The sequence below is a fragment of the Echiichthys vipera genome, assembly GCF_963691815.1.
Source record: "Echiichthys vipera genome assembly, chromosome: 14".
NCBI classification, from domain to species: domain Eukaryota; kingdom Metazoa; phylum Chordata; class Actinopteri; order Perciformes; family Trachinidae; genus Echiichthys; species Echiichthys vipera.
The window spans coordinates 11,869,941-11,884,976 of NC_139839.1; the positions used below are offsets into that span (position 1 = coordinate 11,869,941).

A 15,036-nucleotide genomic window follows, 5' to 3' on the forward strand; every position below is an offset into this window, starting at 1 on the left:
ATTTTAACTCTTTATAAATGTATGATGTCATATTTTAACTGTTGACTGTTGATGTCACTTGTTTCTATCGTAAAGGCGGCGCCTTTATAAAATAAAGGTGATGAGCTCACTTTCAAGTTAGTCATGCTCATTCAAGTTTATTTCCGACATGCAGAACTATGGCACAGTAAACCAGTCATACAGTATAAATGTATAAACATCAACATCAGAGTGCCAGGAACAGTGCATACAGGGAGAACAGCCCCATTCATATCTTGCAGTATATCGTAAACGTAATGAGGTGTAGTAGAGTCCGAACAGGAATCAGTTTATCATAGTAGCACGCGAAGCAACACATTACACTATGAACACAGTAGGGCGTTGTTGTGATAAACGTACATGAGTCTTAAACTTGATGTAAACAGTGTATGAAATCAGTATATACATCGTCCCACACAGTCAGTCCGTACTTTGTTGCAAATGTTAAGAGAAACAGGGCAGGCAGTGGCGGCATTACAGACTAGAGGTGCACTGATGCCTTTTGTTTCTTTATAGGTTTGTTTTTTATGGGGATGGTATCTTCTTATAATAAGCAAAATGCAGTGCCATCCAATTGTCTGTGTCAGACGTCAGTGCACCACTAGTTTGGACTATGAGCAGTTACATTTTCTCCACGGCATGTAGCTGTCTGATGATCCGACGCCACAGCTGTGTGCAGCCTTCATTTTCCTTCCTTTGTTCCTGAGTTTTTTGGGGGTTATTGGACTTGAGTGTTGTCAAAAAAAACGGCCTGCGACTTCTTTCCCTTTTCTTTCTTTCATCCATAGCAGAAAAAGCAATAAGTTGTATATTAGAGTGTCTTCGGCTTGTTTTCAGCTCAGATTTTGTGCTTTTTCATCTTCAAAATGACATACCTCCTCATCCTCCTCATCCTCCTCATCCTCCTCTCTTCTGTGCAAATGTGAGACCAGATGAAGTCAAAGGAGACTTCTACCACCCAACGGTTCACTTCTGGGTCTCTGAGAGGCAGAGAAAAAGAGAAATTAAGAAACTCAGCATTACACTTTTTACACCTTACACCTCGGGTGTGTTGGTTTGATATCTTACTTCCATACCTATTGTAAACACTATGAAGATGATGACAGCCACACCCAGCAGCATCGCCAGACCACTAAGCAGCATAGACAGGCGCCCATACTTCCGTGCTCCTTCAATATCTCCTGTGTGGAGAACAGACCTCGACTAATGGAAAAGGAGAATGAAGGAGGTGATTAGCAATGAATTATTTAAACGCAACAGAAGCAAAACACCTGTAAGTGTTTGAAAAGCTTACAACTGTATCAAGAGTATCCTCAAGCATCTAAAGCAAAGACAAATAATAATTAATAATAATAAAATGTTATTGTGAAGGGAAGTAAAGCTGAAAATAAATGTTACACTCACCACATTTGCATACCACAAGGCACAGATGTTGAGCGGCACGGCGGGGCAGAAACAGGACAGCACGGCGAGCCAGAGGTAACTCGGGGGTGCGGACCCGGGCGGCACCGGGGAGGCCAGCGGGCCCAGGCTGAGACGGGACAAGGATTTGGGTGGGGCCGCCAGTTGCCCAATGGAGCCTGACTTTAACGGTGATCGGTGTCCGTTCTGGTCCGCATCCAGCGACCGGACGCTGCCTCTGATGTTCAGGGAGAAGGAGTCGGACGGTTTGATGTTGCTCTGCCCGGTGGGCTCGGTGGTCGTGGTGCTCAGCAGCTTCTCCGTGTCCTGGAAGTCGGTGAGATTGGAAACTTCCCTTTCTCCAAGGGCGCTTTTCCCAAAGGCAGCATCAGTGTTGATAGCCATCTCCGAAAGATAAGAAATCTCCTAATCGTATTTTCTGTCTGACCGAGCCGCTGTCCTGTGGAGATGCTGAAGAGTCGTCCTTCAGATGTTCTCCGTTGGGGGTCATCAGATTAAAGAGTATAAATTCAGAAAGCCCAATACCTCCAAGGCAAAATTAATTAATTAAGCAGTCTAACTCCATCAAAATGTCTTATTGATGAGCGAGATGTTATTGATGTCTGAGTCCCTCTCGCGTTTAGTTGGCGGTGAGCGTCCAGACGCACGCCTTGCCTTTTACCCCCCCTCTATTATGTAGTGAGGTATTACCGCATCCCTTACATCTCCACAGCACATCCCCAGTGTCTGAGGCCTACTTATGCACCGGGCGAGGCGTGTGACAATGCAAAACAACACTCAAACCTCTTTTGAAGTGAACACGCGCGGTGCGTAAAAGCTTTCCATTTACGCGCGGGAGGCATCAGCTGGATCAGCATGTAGGACGCCGCACAGGGTGGGTGTGGGGGGAAAGGGCGTGAGGTGGACCCCTGCTGACTCAGGTCCTCCTATTGGGAAGTATTCTGCCATTTTACAGCGTTTAACAGGAACCTCACTGATTGTCTCAGGTATTCAAACTTTACAAGGTTCCCCATGAAACTTTCTGACCCCTTAAATCGACCTTTTACTGTCCGTTTAAAAAAAAGAAAAGTAAAGTAGTCTCTAATCCACAAATACTTGTTTTACTCCACTATATTTATTAGTCAACTGTATTTATTGCAGATTGATATATGATAAACATATCAGTTTAGAAAATATCACTAGGTCCCTGAAGTAATCAGGGATCAGGGAAGCGATCACAAGGGAAGAATAATGACCCCTGTGAGTGTATTGTATATTTTCTTCATTACTGGCACTTTAATGTCTAAGTAACATTTGGTTGTTGTTGGTTAAGGTGGGGTTAATTTTAACTACTATATATATATATATACTGTGTGTGTATATATATATATATATATATATATACTGCATATGGTTGGGTAGTTTTAAGCAGGTCGGACATCATAGTTCATAGACTCATGTTATGTAAAATATGAATCTGTAAAGCAACTAGGAACTAAATGTAGTGTAGTGAAATAACAATATTGCTCTCTTGAATGTCGCAGAGTATGAATATGAAGTTGCATAAAAAGGAAATACTCATATGCTTATGATACATGCAGTTGTAATTTAATGAAGTTCCTCAGATTTGTACTTTATACTTAATTAAACATTTCACCAGTCTGATGCATCATTGCAGATGAAAATCACAGAATATGAAGTAGCTACAGACAAGGCATTGTAACAATCCGTTAATATATAATAAAAGTGTCAAATGCATGTAGTGTAATATAGCTCTCAATAGGACACGTTTGTATAATTAACAGATTAACTGATAATACTTTTGTACTCATAAAATGTGAATATTTTCCTTTTGGAGACATTTGAACAGTTTAATATATCCACGACTTCATACATGTAATAATTCTCTTGAACAATGGCAACGTTTCATTAATGAGGATTAAATCCCAGTTAACTGACATTTCACCACATATTTAACACAACGTTCATCCATATAACGTGGAAATAATCCAGTCTGTCTCTATTTCCACCTGTTCTTTAGTGAAACACAGATTATAACACCATCTAGTGGTGATTTATGGGAAATTGCACCGAGGCCCGGAAGTTGTGCATTTAAAAGTGCTGCAAAACTCCAGTTTCAGATTACTAACCCCTAATTTACAGTTAATGAGTATTTATTTTGATCCCCATAGGTCGTTACCAAGGTAACAGCTGCTCCTCCTGGGGTCCGGTAGTAAACACAACATCATGTAAAACAATTATTTGAAATACAAGAGAAAGGGGGAAAAAAAAAGGAATAACTACAACTAATGATGATCAAAATAACAAAAATGATGATCACCCAATGTATCCACTCTATGTATAAATAATCAGGACCACATTTAATGCAGCTCATAATTAAATGTGCTGTATTATCACTAAAACAATGTATGCACGAATAAACAACCGAGAAAGTTCTTCATAGTGATCGTATTGTCAGAAATGATGTCAAGTGAAGCCCTATACACAGATAAACATCTTTGTATCCTCGACTTTTGTATTTTTCCCAATTATCAGTGTAAACAAAACACTATTTTCATTTTTCTGATGTGTTTTTCTTGGTGGTGCAAATCATCAACGTTCAGTCAATTCTGTAAAGAAAAATGTTTAAGACATTTTGCAAATTACAAGTATTTATTTTGATGATCGGGCTATTTTATAAATTGATTAACGACACAGAATTGAAAGAAAATATTTCCTTTATTAAACTTATTCATCTTACAGTCATACAGTTAATACATTATCCTGCTGCTGATGACAAATAAATGAACAGTGCAGCAAATATCAGACAGTTATAAAGATCATTTTAAATTTTAATACCTTCCAGCCTCTGGTTTCACATCGCATTATGAAACAAAAGTCTAAATGGATTCATAGTCTCGACCCAACGTCAACCGGTTGACGTTTTAACTTAAAGTGTAATTCCGGCACAAAATCATCCCATCGGCTTTTTTGGGAATCGCCTACATCAAATAAGCCATCGAGACAGTTTTTTTGTGTATTAACGATTAACGGAGAGATCTGGGGGAGTCGCTAACAGCCGGATGTGACTAACACTGATTAGCTCGGGGCAGTACAGAGAAGGCATTAAAACTGCTCAAAAAAAATAACACCAAACCTCTGCAGTAGCATGATTAGAGTAAAATTAGAGTAAAATTAGATAAAACAACGCATCAAGGGGCTCCTTCCTTGTGGATTGACTTTGGTAATCGATTGAATGGACTTTACTATGAGAGGAGCTGGTACCGGGGCCAATAGTTAGTCTTTCAAAAGACTCTTTTAACAAACTCCGGGTTCACTAACTACGTTGTTGGTGCTTTATTTTATGTGTAGGGATACTTATCATGCTACTGCAGAGGTTTGGTGTTATTTTGAGCAGTATTAGTGGTTAAAAAAGCAGTTTTAATGCCTTCACTGTACTGCCCGAGCTAATCAGTGTTAGCCACATCCGGCTGTTAGCGACTCTCCTGAATATCTCTGTTAATAGTTGTTACACCAAAAAAAAACTGTCTCGATGGCTTATCTGATGCCGAAAAAGGATGATTTTACGTCAGAATTACACTTGCAAGAATATCTCAATTCACTTATTTTGCACCTTTTAATGTGATCTGTGACTTAAAAGGGATGAGTGTGACACGTGTTTGCATAAAGCTTTTGTTTGTGTGTTGTTATTTATGGACACAAAAAAGAGAGCCTTCAGTGTTGGTATGCACTTTATTTTTCATAGTTTCCACAACAATAAACCTGAAGTCTGAGAAGATATTGAGTTCTTTCCTGTAATAAAAAACACACCAGAGACAAAATGTGAGCGTGTTTTAGTGAGACCACAAAATAAACATTATATATTGTCTCCAGATAAATATCCCCAACATGTGATTAACACAAGAATATAAACAATGGTTATTTAAGTCCAGTCTGACTACTGAGCGTGTGAAACGCCGCCTTCCTCAGTCTTCTTCCCAGCAACCCCCATCCGCTTCCTCTTCTTGAGTCATCCGGGGCAGGGCTGACCAGAACAGTTCTTCAGCTGGCAGCTTTAGCATGTGTACAGGAACATAAAGCTTGCCAGTGAAGAACTGCTGTGTGTCAGCCGTTTGGGGCCAAGGGTGAGGGAGCGCTGGGAGTCGGCCAATGAGCGTGAGAGACAGCCTGGAGTGACGGACAGCCCGCTTTAAGCCGCAAATGCAGACTCCTCCTTGTTCTTCCTCTTCTTCATTTGCACATCTTCCTGCAGAAAGAGAAGAAGAGATTGTTTTAACTTCCCCTCTAAAACTCCCTGCTCCGGTAGCGTGGGTATGAGGTGGCCTGCAGCCAGTCACACACGTACAGTAAGTGGGTGCAGTGGAGCCGCAGAGTGTGCGATCAGCTGTGAGTAAGTGGGTGAAATGAGCTGATATGTAAGAACGACTGGAGAGATGCACACGAGATCATGGATCAGATCACCAGGAGGGATACACGCATCAGCTGCTGCGCTCTGCCTCTGCACGTCAGGCAGTGCCAGCAAGAAATTCTTAGATATTCTCTTGGTTGTGATGCTCAAAATCACAGGCTGGCCTCTCTTTTTTTTTAGTTACCGTGGTTACAAAGCATGAGCGAGAGGCGATGAAGAGGAGTAGACAACCTGAAACATTAAAGCAGGAACTCTTTCAGAAGTCGTTTGTGTTTGAAGTCTTAATTAATAAAGTGAATGTTTGGGTGTTTCCCAGAGAGAAAACCTGTAGCTGCACCTGATCTCTGGTTTCTACATGTCGCAGCCTGTAAGTGGCTCAAAGCACACTTTAGATTATATAAGTATGACTAAGTTTACATTTCCCAGCAGATATATCTTCAGTTTTTGACTGACTGGAATTAAAATTAACATGTTCACACAGGAAAGATTATTAAAATATATGTATATGACAAAGTGTGTAAATGTTGGCATGGACTAAACTTAGAAGGTGAACATCGTACACCTTATCCCTGCCAAACATGTTAGCATGCTAACTTTAGCATCTGGCTCAAAGTGTAGACTCTTGTTTGTTTTTCTTTACGTCTTCATTTCCTTTATTTTGTTGTTCATATTATATTGTATTGTATTGTATTGTATTGTATTGTTGCACACAAAACTTTTACTTAAATCAAACTCCAAGACTTAGTAACAACCCAGACCTTAAGGTGTGGACATTGCTCGGAGCTGATGTCGGGGAAATAAGCAGTTCCCTGATAACTGGATGTAGCATTGAATAAACCCTGCACAGTCAGATTAAACATACTTAAAGTTAAACATGGGAACACACGTAAAGCGGAAGCTAGTCTGTGCTTTTCATGCCTTTAAAGAATGTAATCTTGTGGCGATGTTGAGATATTGAGGACATGCTCCACTTGTCTGGTAGACGATGAGTAACACATGGTGTTGAACATTCCTGCAGTAAGGAGAACCAGAATAATCACAGGTATTTGAGTGTCCTGCGGCCTGTAGACTGTGCACAGCAGGGGGGTGGTTCAGCAGGACTTATGAACATTTTACAGACACTGCTGCAGGGAGAAAACATTTTGTCTCACACTTTCACTTCAGAATCATCCTGAGAGGGCCAGAGAGTCGGTCTATTCATTATCAACATGTAACTGAAAACACTAATAAGATTTACGTCCACCTCCTGTCAAATGTATCTACATCACAAAAGCTCCTGTGAGTGAGTGAGCACGCAGATCCTGTTCTGACTTGTGACGGATGTACTCTGAAAAAAATATTCACGGTCAAATCTACTTCTCTTATCTGCCAGAGCTGTGACAGATTTACACTTGTTTCCTAATCAAAGCACCGTCTCATAAATCTTCCACAAAGTTTTGTAATAAGTGAATTATGGAACTGATTACTGGACTACAAAATGGCGTCCATTAAGTCCAATGAAAGCTGCTGTAATGTTCCTTCTGCTGCGGCTGCAGGAGTTTCTCCTCCCTTTCAGGAGTCTGCAGTCAGAGCTGAGGCTCGTTAGCTGAATGCTGGTCCCTCTACGGGTTTATTTAAGCCAGCCAGCTCTCTCACAGGCTCAACATCTCAAGCATTTTCCAGGTTTGTTTGATGTTTTTGCTTCTTTGCACTGCTGATGCAGCCGACCACCACACCCAACCAGTAAATAGTTCAATTTGTTGATTTCAAAGGCAACTTATTGGCACTTAAACCTGGTTTGTGCCAAGCACTTTGCACAAGACTTTTGAAAAGTTTTATAAATAATAAAGGTTCTGTGAGTAACTTTTTATTTCATATATATATATATATATTCATCTTTTATTGTAACGCGACTTAGAAAACTTGAGCACAGCGCTGCTACGAGCTAAATGTGAAGCATCAGCATGCGAACGTGATGCTTAGCAGGTATAATGTTCACCATCTTAGTTTAGCATGTTAGCACGCTAACATTGCTATATTGCACAAATACAAAATACAGTTGAGGCTGATGGGAATTACATTAGCTTTGCAGTCATTTTAAACTAAAGAGAATCTTGTGACCACCAGATGTGACACCAAAGCATAAAGTGGTAGAGTAAATGTCCCCTTGCCTACTTTCTACCCCCCTGTTCCGGTGCCTTTGCTCGGACCCCACCCATCTTAGAATGCAGCTGCATTTTGATCTCAGCTACGCTCCTGTAAAGTTCCCTGACTGCGTCTTGCACGACTGCGACGGTAAAAATCTGTCCGCAAATAGACATATAGACTAAACACCTGGCAAAATACTCTGTGGTATTTCCTGCTACAGGACCAAATAATATCAATACTGTACCAAAATGTTGACCTGATGATGATGCTATATGAAAAGATTGTCAAAGTAATTACAGTTTATTACAGTTTGTGAATGTGTCTACCAAAATTCATGACAATCAATTCAAAAATTGAATCACGACACCCCAGAGATACGCCACTAACATCACAAATGAAAATGATCCAACATGTTTTTGCAGTGTGCATTGAAAAAAAAGTGTCTCTATTCTAGTCAGAGAAGGCTGTCCTTCGTCATGTCAGTATCATAAAGTGAACCCTCCTCGCCCACACACACACACACACACACACACACACACACACACACACACACACACACACACACACACACACACACACACACACACACACACACACACACACACACACACACACACACACACACACACACACACACACACACACACACACACACACACACACACACACACACACACACACACACACACACACACACACACACACACACACACACACGGTCTGAATGAAGTCAGGGAGGACGTGCAGTACAAGTCCTTGGGCCACACACAGGACCTCTGGTAGTCATAACTGTCGACTGCGGCTGCCACAACCTCAAACTGATACTGAATAAGTTATTTGTTCCATAGCGTGCTGCTCCTTCCACAAACACTGACTCTGTATCTTAATGTTCACAATGACGAGCAGTGTTGAGCCCCTGACTCTTTTTCTGTGCCACTCTTTCCCATTTCTCCTCTTCTTCTTGGGTCTTTCCTGACGTGTCTGTCCTCTCCACCCTCTCTCTTTCTCTCTCGGTCAGATCAGACTGTCCTGCATTCCTGACATTCCTGCTGCGTATGTTAGAAATTCCATCCGTCTGCTGTGGGCCCGCACAGTCTCTTCTGCTACTTCTTTTCCATCTCTCTATCCTCTGCCCGTCTCCTTTCTATCTACTCGCCTACATCTGGTCTGCACCGGATGAGGCCGACGTGTCAGGTTCACCCTCACCTCCCTTCTGCCTTTTTCTGTTTTTTTTCTCGTCTCTGCTTCTCTTTCTTTTCCTGGCTTTATCCGAGCGAGGGAGTGAGATGGGCCGTATGTCAGCGACCGTGGAAGGCCTTGAGACAGGCTTTCATACGTGGGGGCAACAGTGTAAAAAGAGATAACACGCAGTCTACTACACAAAAAAGACTGAGCTTATCTGGGGAGTGCATTCTCTGCCACAACAGGGAGGACGAGAAAGAGGAAAGACACAGTGGGGCAAGCAGGATGTGCGTTGTCACAGAGAAATAAGTACGATGGTGTGTAAACAGGAGGAACCAAATACAATGCAAAGAGGAGCACTGACATTATTGAGTCTTAGCTGCAAGCGCAAGAGCAGGTGCATTTATCTAGAGAGCTTGAATATTATAGAAAAGGATAAATAATAAAAGAGAGACATGAGATACACTCAGGTAGAAGCAGCACACTTCTGTTAAAGATGGAGAACAGAAAACAAAAGAGGGCGTTAAGATGGAGAGTGGGTTCAGACCTCTCTCCATCCTACGAGTTTGACCTTTTCATGTTTTCGGGTTACATCGTTGTGACGAGAGAAGATACAAACATCAGTCTGAACATATATGAAGAATCTGCTCTGTGAAAAGAAACATGAAATGAATAAATGTTTTATTACACACACACACACACACACACACACACACACACACACACACACACACACACACACACACACACACACACACACACACACACACACACATCGATATATATATATATATATATATCGCTCCAGGTGCATTCCTCTGCTGTGGGTGGGGCCCAGTTGGAGAGAGTTCACTGCCCCAGATTGTAGTCTGCATTATAGACTGATCATTTTAGACTGGGAATTGGGACAAAGACAGGGAAAGGGCGGTGGCTCTGGCAACACACTGATCATAGTGCAGAGTGCCTCTTCTTATGCTCTGCTGCGAGCTGTTTGCAAGACTTGAAAAAGGCCATCTGACTTTAACCCTGAGATCAGTGCAGATAAAGGGTGTGGGTTGTTTTCCTTGCTAAGAGGAATTATAGCTGAATGCCATTCTGAATTCATAAAATGGTAGATGGGAGATGGTAATGTACGTTATTAGGCCCACGAGCCTGTCCTCGAGCAGTCTGTGCCATTTTGTATGAAAGGACTGTTTTTTCCCCCCTTTCTTAAATGAACCTACATAACACATCCCTTCTTGCCCCATCCTCCCTTTGACAAGGCACGCAATAGGAATGAAGGGTGTAGCCCAAGTTGAGCAAGACGGGCTTCACTTCTGCAAATGTAGGCAATAAAACCAGCGCAGCTTATTTTGCCTGGACGCAGGTACAAACACATGTAGTCAAGATGAGGTGCTTTTTTCACTGACACCCTGTCACTGCCATGTGATCCTCGTTGACAGGGGGGGCAGCTTATGTCACACTCCGGGTCGCAATGGCACAAATGCAGCTCGTGACACAGCCTATTGCGCATTTCTACCGGCACACTGAACTCTGGCTGTACAATTATGTAAGACCGGCTCCATCGATGCAACAAAGACTACAGTAAGCCTTCCCCTTCTAAACCATTAGAGAAACACCACTTATACAGTACTGCACTTTCATTGTTTTATAGAAGTGTAACAGACGGAAATACACATGAGTTGAGGAGAGTTGAGCAGGACATGGAGGCCTAAACACTTACGTCACCTGCTTTAAGAAGGTTTTACTGGTCCTTGAAAACATCTAAAGTAATGCACTTGCGTTTATATCTGTCACTTGAAGACAGATCAGCCAGATGACTGCTGGGGAGTTATCTTCCTGGTTTTAACCTATCCCCTACTTCAGCACAGGCTTTTTCCTCGGCCTATCATGAACTCAGCAAAATTTGAACGGGGCCTTTGGATGCTGACACTTTTCCACACGTTTGGTTTACATAAATACACGCCCCGCAGCTTGCTATAGTCTATAAATACAACGTAAGTGCTTCTGGAGGCTAAAGAACAAGTTTCATGATTTTCTAAAATGTACTGTGACACATAATAGTTTTAGTTATAATACAAAAAAACACATCTGTAAATCTTTAAGCACTGATAACATGCCGTCTGTGTACCTTTGTTGGCATTTCTGTCCCCTTCTGTTAATTCAGACATAATTCTGACACACTCAAAGCGTCCCATTAGCTTCTTCCAGCCTTTATCAAATAACTGCATGTGTACTTTAACAAACTGTGTCAATCATCTCAATGAGCTTTTTAATGCAGGAGCTGGGAGGTTGTGGTCACATTTCTAGGGTTCCCATAATTCCCCTCAGCTCCTCTGTGTCAGTCAGTGGGCCAGGACGACACACACACACACACACGCACACACACGCACGCACACACACGCACACGCACACACACACACACATACACATACACATACACACACACACACACACACATAGGCCTTCATCCACAACTACTATAACATCAAATCTATATCCTCGACAGTGTTGGCGACGCATAATTGTGCTGTCGCTGTAAAGCAGAAATCAGACCCGGAGAGGTGGATTTTTTTTTTGGTTTTAACTTGAATAATGTGAAAAGAGCCGGTTTCCCAGTTGCAGTTTCAACGCAAACTGGGTCATCAAGCCGCCACAGGCGAAATCAGGCTGACAGGAAGAAGCGTTTAGCCAGCAGAAACACACAGACAGCCTCACAGCCAGTAATACGCCCCACCTTGACCACCGGCCGGGGTCGCTCCATGCGCGGCCAACCCATCTGGACGGTCCAGCGGAGTTCGGGGCAGCCTCGCCCACTGCTCCAGCCGGCGGAGTCCCGGACCTTCACCATGGTGTGTCCCTGTCTGTTTCTTTCGCTCGCTTTACATCCACGATCTAAAACGGTCTGGCAGCATTTATATATCTGGTGGAGGCGACGTGCCTACTTTTCTTTGCAGCGCAGCAGCAGTGGAGGACGCAGCGCAGGACTTCAGCCCCTTTTACACAACTCCCCCCCCCCCCCCCTCTCTCTCTCTCTCTCTCTCTCTCTCTCTCTCTCTCTCTCTCTCTCTCTCACACGCACGCACGCACACACACACGCACACACGCACCCAAGTCAGAGACACACACCCGGCTTCCCACTCCGATCAGCTGGCAGCGTAATGACGCAGCAGCCACGAGAAGCGCACGTCAGAATCTGCACGGATCTGACGTTCAGATGCTTTTGTGCAGCGCACGAGGCAGCAGGTCGACCTGTAAATAATTCACGTACACTTTTCCTCAGCAGCAGCCTCATTGATCAGCTCATACAGCACTATTACTTCTTTGACATAAGAGTTTTGAGAATATTACTCAATTATGTGAGGGCTTGATAAGCTTCAAACACATGAAAGAAAAGATTAACTTGGTAAATTGATGTGTCCATATGCATATGTCTTATTATAAATACTGTTGTGTGGGTCTTTTTTTAATTAAAACAAAGCTTCAGACAATTATGATGCTGTCTATTTACGACAGAGCAGTTCAATAACAAGGATCCTGGTCTGACCTCTGCAGTAAACAGGCAGCAAATGTGTTATATGTTGTCATAACGTGTATTTCATTTATTTGGGAGAGAGAGAGAGAGCGAACATCCATAATACATTTTAGGATTTTGGGGGGGTTGCTGAAAAAATGACAAATTAATTAATAAATGTATTTTATCAATAAAGAAAAAACAATACAGATTGTAAAACACATGATCACAGCATGCAAAAGAGAACAAAATAATAATAATAATAATAATAATAATAATAATAATAAAACATGAGGACACTGGACAAAAAGAGTGATCAGCTGCAGCTTAGTATTCCTCCTGATCAGTATTTAATGTTAGCTTCCATTATCTTCTGGTCATACAGACCAAGTTATATCAACAAAATCCCTGAATGTTTACTGAGCAATGTTTATTGTCACATGCACACCGTAAAAAAACAAGTTTCCCTGCACAATGAAATGATTCATTTTCTTTCCATTTTGGATGCAAAAAAAGGAAACATGAGGTATAAAGAGATAAAATAAAAGAAACACTATGAAGCCTATACAGTCTGCCTCACTTTGAGGTGCTTCCTGTTCCATTACATTATCTTGAGGCCCTCTGTGTCCAGATCTAGTTTTAAGGCTTTCTTTATATCAGTTTTGTTCTGGCGTGATACATATTTATAAGTTGACATCTTTCATTTTTAGCAGTTTAGCAGATTTATCAGAAACCTGGATGATGTCAACACCCATGTTAGACATTAAATTTACACATGCAGCTTAAATCTGCTTCTGACTGAGGTGGTGGAAAGTCCCAGGAAGAATCAAATCATGAAATGTTCAAAAAACAAATCAGGATGAGTTGATGTTTAAGTTTGAAACCTTCAGCTAATCACACAAACACTGACCCTCCTGCGTCTCCTGTGAACCTGAGCTCGTCACTCTGCGGCTTTAAGGTCGCTGCAGTTTGAGAAGCTGCTTCCTCACTGTCACCTGACACACACACACACGCACACACACACACACACACACACACACACGCACACAGTAATTCTCACGAGACTGAACCTGCTGTCTCATTCTCCTTCCTCTGCCCGTCTTAAAACAACTTTATATTTACCCCCCCCCCCCCCACACACACACACACACACACACACACACACACACACACACACACTTACACCCCACAGAATATATGAGATTTTTAAGATGATTTAGTGAACACCACCTGTCTGTCGGATGTGGCTGTTGTTTCTGTGTAAACGTCAACCACTCCATTTTTATTGCCGACTGGAAACCTTCTGCTTCAGCTGTCCTTTTTAGGCATTGGTGGAAGTCATTAGTGCAAAAAATGGCTCATTATGAATCATTTAGCATCATTATTATATTATACACTCATAGGCAACATTTTATAGCATCTGTATTGGAAAATAAAGGAAAGACAGTTCATCATGTCACTCTCAGTGTTGTTTGGTATGCGTTAGTTGTCCTCTGTAAAACTGTTCCCTGCATCTTTTCTCATATCCTGCTGTGTACATGTTTTGTTATGACCTCACCAGTCAAATAGTTGGTTGCTTGTTGGTAATGGTTTAGTGACTGTGCGGGGAAAATATTTACTAATTTCAGGTTCAGCCCAAAGAATAAGCTGTCCTCGACATTTGTTCCTCAACATATTTAAGATGATCTGTCTGCTCTCTGAAGACTGTGTCCTAACATCTACCAGTGGGGTTCTACAAAAACATTCACCCTGATTGGATTGAGTTTTAAGGCTTTTATGTACAAGTCATCTCCAAACAAACTCTAATTTGTTTGCAAAAGCTGTTGTTGAGGACGATCTTACAAGCACATGCCAGTGCACTTACTCAGGATCTGTTTGTATAATGATGTCCGTACCAGATGGAGGAGCGTGCGAGTCTCATCTTCCCCCACCACCGTCCGTGACCCGCAGCAACGGGCATGGTGTAAGTGTAAATATGCTTTGTGTTGGCCATCAAGTAGCCATCTTTGCCTGCACGAACATGTGAAACATGTTATTGGGACAGCCAACTCTTCGTCACTTTTGAAGTTCTTTTTTTAAGTGGTTGCATGAGGTTCTCATCCATAGTGTTTCACCTACAATAGATGTCAGTTTTGGAGAAACATGGAAGGCATGCACGGAAACTAAGCGATATACTTCTGTGGATGGGGGCAGCAGCTAAACGTATTTTAGCCACCTAAAGGGTATGCTATATTTAGAACACAGATAACACCTTCAGTTACCCCTGTGTAAACTTTAACAGGGCTGTCTGACAACAAGTTAAGTGGGAAATATTCTAAATATAGCATACACTTAAACATGTTTTTCAGTGGCTAAAATACATTAA

At 42.1% G+C, this 15,036-nt stretch overlaps 1 protein-coding gene across 1 annotated transcript; it reads right to left on the reverse strand.

Annotated features, from left to right (window-relative positions):
* Positions 1-452: 452 nt before the first annotated feature.
* On the reverse strand, positions 453-1,988 carry LOC310956409 (trafficking regulator of GLUT4 1-like). Its single transcript, XM_083926613.1, has 3 exons — positions 1,423-1,988; positions 1,095-1,221; positions 453-998 (listed from the first exon to the last, which is right to left on the reverse strand). The coding sequence occupies exons 1-3, from the start codon at positions 1,822-1,824 to the stop codon at positions 985-987; spliced, it is 543 nt and encodes a 180-aa protein (XP_083782739.1). The 5' UTR covers positions 1,825-1,988; the 3' UTR covers positions 453-984.
* Between the last annotated feature and the right edge of the window lie 13,048 nt (positions 1,989-15,036).

What these genes read in the sequence shown, in the direction of transcription:
- LOC310956409 (XM_083926613.1), bottom strand. Translation starts at nt 1,824, where the DNA reads ATGGCTATCAACACTGATGCTGCCTTTGGGAAAAGCGCCCTTGGAGAA. An exon ending in CCTTGTGGTATGCAAATGTG is followed by an intron (nt 1,222 to 1,422) that starts GTGAGTGTAACA and finishes CTTTTCCATTAG; the next exon opens with TCGAGGTCTGTTCTCCACAC.